This window comes from Trachymyrmex septentrionalis, unplaced genomic scaffold, assembly GCF_001594115.1.
Source record: "Trachymyrmex septentrionalis isolate Tsep2-gDNA-1 unplaced genomic scaffold, Tsep1.0 scaffold81, whole genome shotgun sequence".
In the NCBI taxonomy this organism is placed as follows: Eukaryota; Metazoa; Arthropoda; class Insecta; order Hymenoptera; family Formicidae; genus Trachymyrmex; species Trachymyrmex septentrionalis.
Window position 1 is genome coordinate 1,294,057 of NW_017305997.1, and position 2,621 is coordinate 1,296,677.

At 26.2% G+C, this 2,621-nt stretch overlaps 1 protein-coding gene across 1 annotated transcript in view; it reads left to right on the forward strand.

The window, feature by feature from the left end:
• Positions 1-1,414, forward strand: part of LOC108754843 (glutamate receptor ionotropic, delta-2-like) — an 8,108-nt gene extending 6,694 nt beyond the window's left edge. The window contains exons 8-9 of the mRNA XM_018497467.1: positions 126-315; positions 784-1,414. Of these exons, the coding sequence (XP_018352969.1) occupies positions 126-315; positions 784-1,285 (692 nt within the window). The 3' untranslated portion in view covers positions 1,286-1,414. The remainder of the gene's footprint in view (positions 1-125; positions 316-783) is intronic.
• The last annotated feature ends 1,207 nt before the right edge of the window (positions 1,415-2,621 follow it).

The window sequence follows — 2,621 nt, forward strand, 5'->3', positions numbered from 1 at the left end:
CGTTGACTCCTAATGTCTCGTGAATTTATGTATTATTTTATAAATTAAAGGAGTAAAATAATTATTTCTTAAAATAATTATTTCTATTATTATTAAATAAAAAGAAGTACGATATTAATCTCTAGATAAACTGTTCCTTGGGGAGACTCATTACCTCAAAACTCTAATATTCGAGAATTATATTAACAAAACTCGCCAACACCTGAACCACCGAAGCAGATGTACATATGTTATTATGCCCAACACGATTTTTGTGATCAATAAGGCATTCGCCTTTCCTATAAACTCTACTTTGGAGAAACCATTTAATAAAGAGTAAGCGACAAATTTTTGTATTAAAAGAATTAATATTTTTGTATTTAAAAAATTAATATTTTTTTATTTAAAAAGTAAATAGAATTATGGTTAATTATGCTTGTATATTCTTCGAGCTTTTTAGAATTTCGATAATATGATAATAAAATAATGATAAGATAATAAATAGATAATGAATAGATAATAAAATTTTAAAAAAGTAGGTAGAATATATAACCCATACACCACACAGAATTTGCAGCAATATTGCTACAAAATCTTTGCAATATTGCTGCAAACATAGAATATTGCTGCAGTGTTGCTGCAACTTTTGTGCAATTGTGTACTGTAGGAGAATTTTTTATAAATTATGTTCTAAGCATAGTTTGTATCACAAAAATTGTAGTCATTAATCATCAATGTGATTTATTGATACGATTTAATATTATTAATTATGCAATATTCAATAAAAGACTGAATGTGTTTCAGATTGATAACTTTAATGGCATCTGGTATAATGACGCGAGAGAAAATGAAAAATCTACCAATTGCGCAAGTATGTCCGCTGGATCTTCGATCCAGTGAAAGACGATTGTCAATTGCCGATCTATCTTTAACGTTTAAAGTGGTCTTTGCTGGATATATGATCGCGATGATTATTTTTGTTCTCGAGATATTAATTAATTGGTTGGTGAAATCTTACAAACGGCAAAAGAAAATCAGTAAATGGTCCGATCGCGCGTTCTCCTGCAAGTGGAAACGGAAATCAAATGATTCTTTAATCCCGCAATTGGTCTACACTACCAAGTATCAGCTGTTCGATAAACGAAACATACAGCCGCCGTTTTCAAACATCCCATACGATATCGTTCAGGGAAAGAAGTATTGCATTAATGGTCGTGATTATTACATTGTGTTCGATCGTTATGGTGATCAAAGATTAATACCTATTCGCACGCCATCCGCGTTTCTATTTCAATACACGGCGTAATAAAGGGATAATTTACGTCTAACGAACCATAGCAAATTACCAATGGAATTTATTTAAAATTTTAACAATTTCGTATAAATTGCATGCTAAACGCTAAATTCGTATGCGAAAAATTGTATAGTCATCAATCATGCAGTCATTCATTGCCATAATCTAGTCATTTAGATCTACGAATAGTGTTTCCAGTTGTAGAACTCTATGTACACTTTATGTGCAGGTACTAATGATTTTTTAAATGTATATATATATACTGGTATGCATAACATAATATAGAGAAATAGATAGAAATATATGTGATAGTTAGTGTATTAAAAAAATAAATAAGTTAAAAAATATTTCTTTTTGTTTAAAAGATAAATTCTTAGCCTTCACAAAGAATTTCTTTAAAAAAATAAATAAAAAGACAATTTTATTATCAGTTAAATATCAATAATTTTTTCCACATTCCTAAATATTAATCCATGTTTATTTTTTATTTTATTTAAACAAATACTGTATATATCATATTTATTATAATAAAGAAGATTAATGTATTCAGAGTTGGGTATTAACTAGTTAAAACATTAAAAGTTAAAAAAAAAGTTAAAAAGTTAATAACTTTTAACTTAACTTAAGTTAATTTTAAATGCATTAATTTTTTTAACTTAATTTAGTTACTTGATTATTTCTACATATATACACTTTAATTTATTAACTTTTTTAAATTAAAAATTTTTCTATCTTTTAATGCTAATATTTTTTTCTATAAAATCTTAAACATTCAAAAATTAATTTAAAAAAAGTTCAACGATTTTATGATTACAGACTCTATAATAAGAGTCACACCATACAGTAGCCAATTTTTATTGGCTCACTAGGTTTTGTCAATTCCAGCTTATATTTGAATCGCACTAATTTTTGGTATTATAAACATTATATTTTAGCAACATAAATATGAAATGAGCCGTAGATGAAGAATTGTTGTAAAACAGTGCTACACATCCACTCATTTTCTAAATTTTTACGTATATTTTTTGTAACAAATATCTAGTCCATGTAGTCGTAAACATACATGAGCAGTTGTTTCGGAAGTTAAAGGTAGTTAGATAAAGGTTAAAGAAAGAAAGATAATGCAAATAATATATACCCTTCTCTCTGGCAAGATTTTGATAAAAACGCCTTATGGTGTAACTCTTATTATATATATATATAAGTAACTTACTGTGAATAAAAGAATTAAATTTATTTAATAATCTATATTTTAAGTGTTATTTAAAATAATCTCATTTTAAGAAAAATTAGGACATTTTTATCTCAAAAATAATTTTTTTCAAAATTAACTTTTTTTAAAACTTAA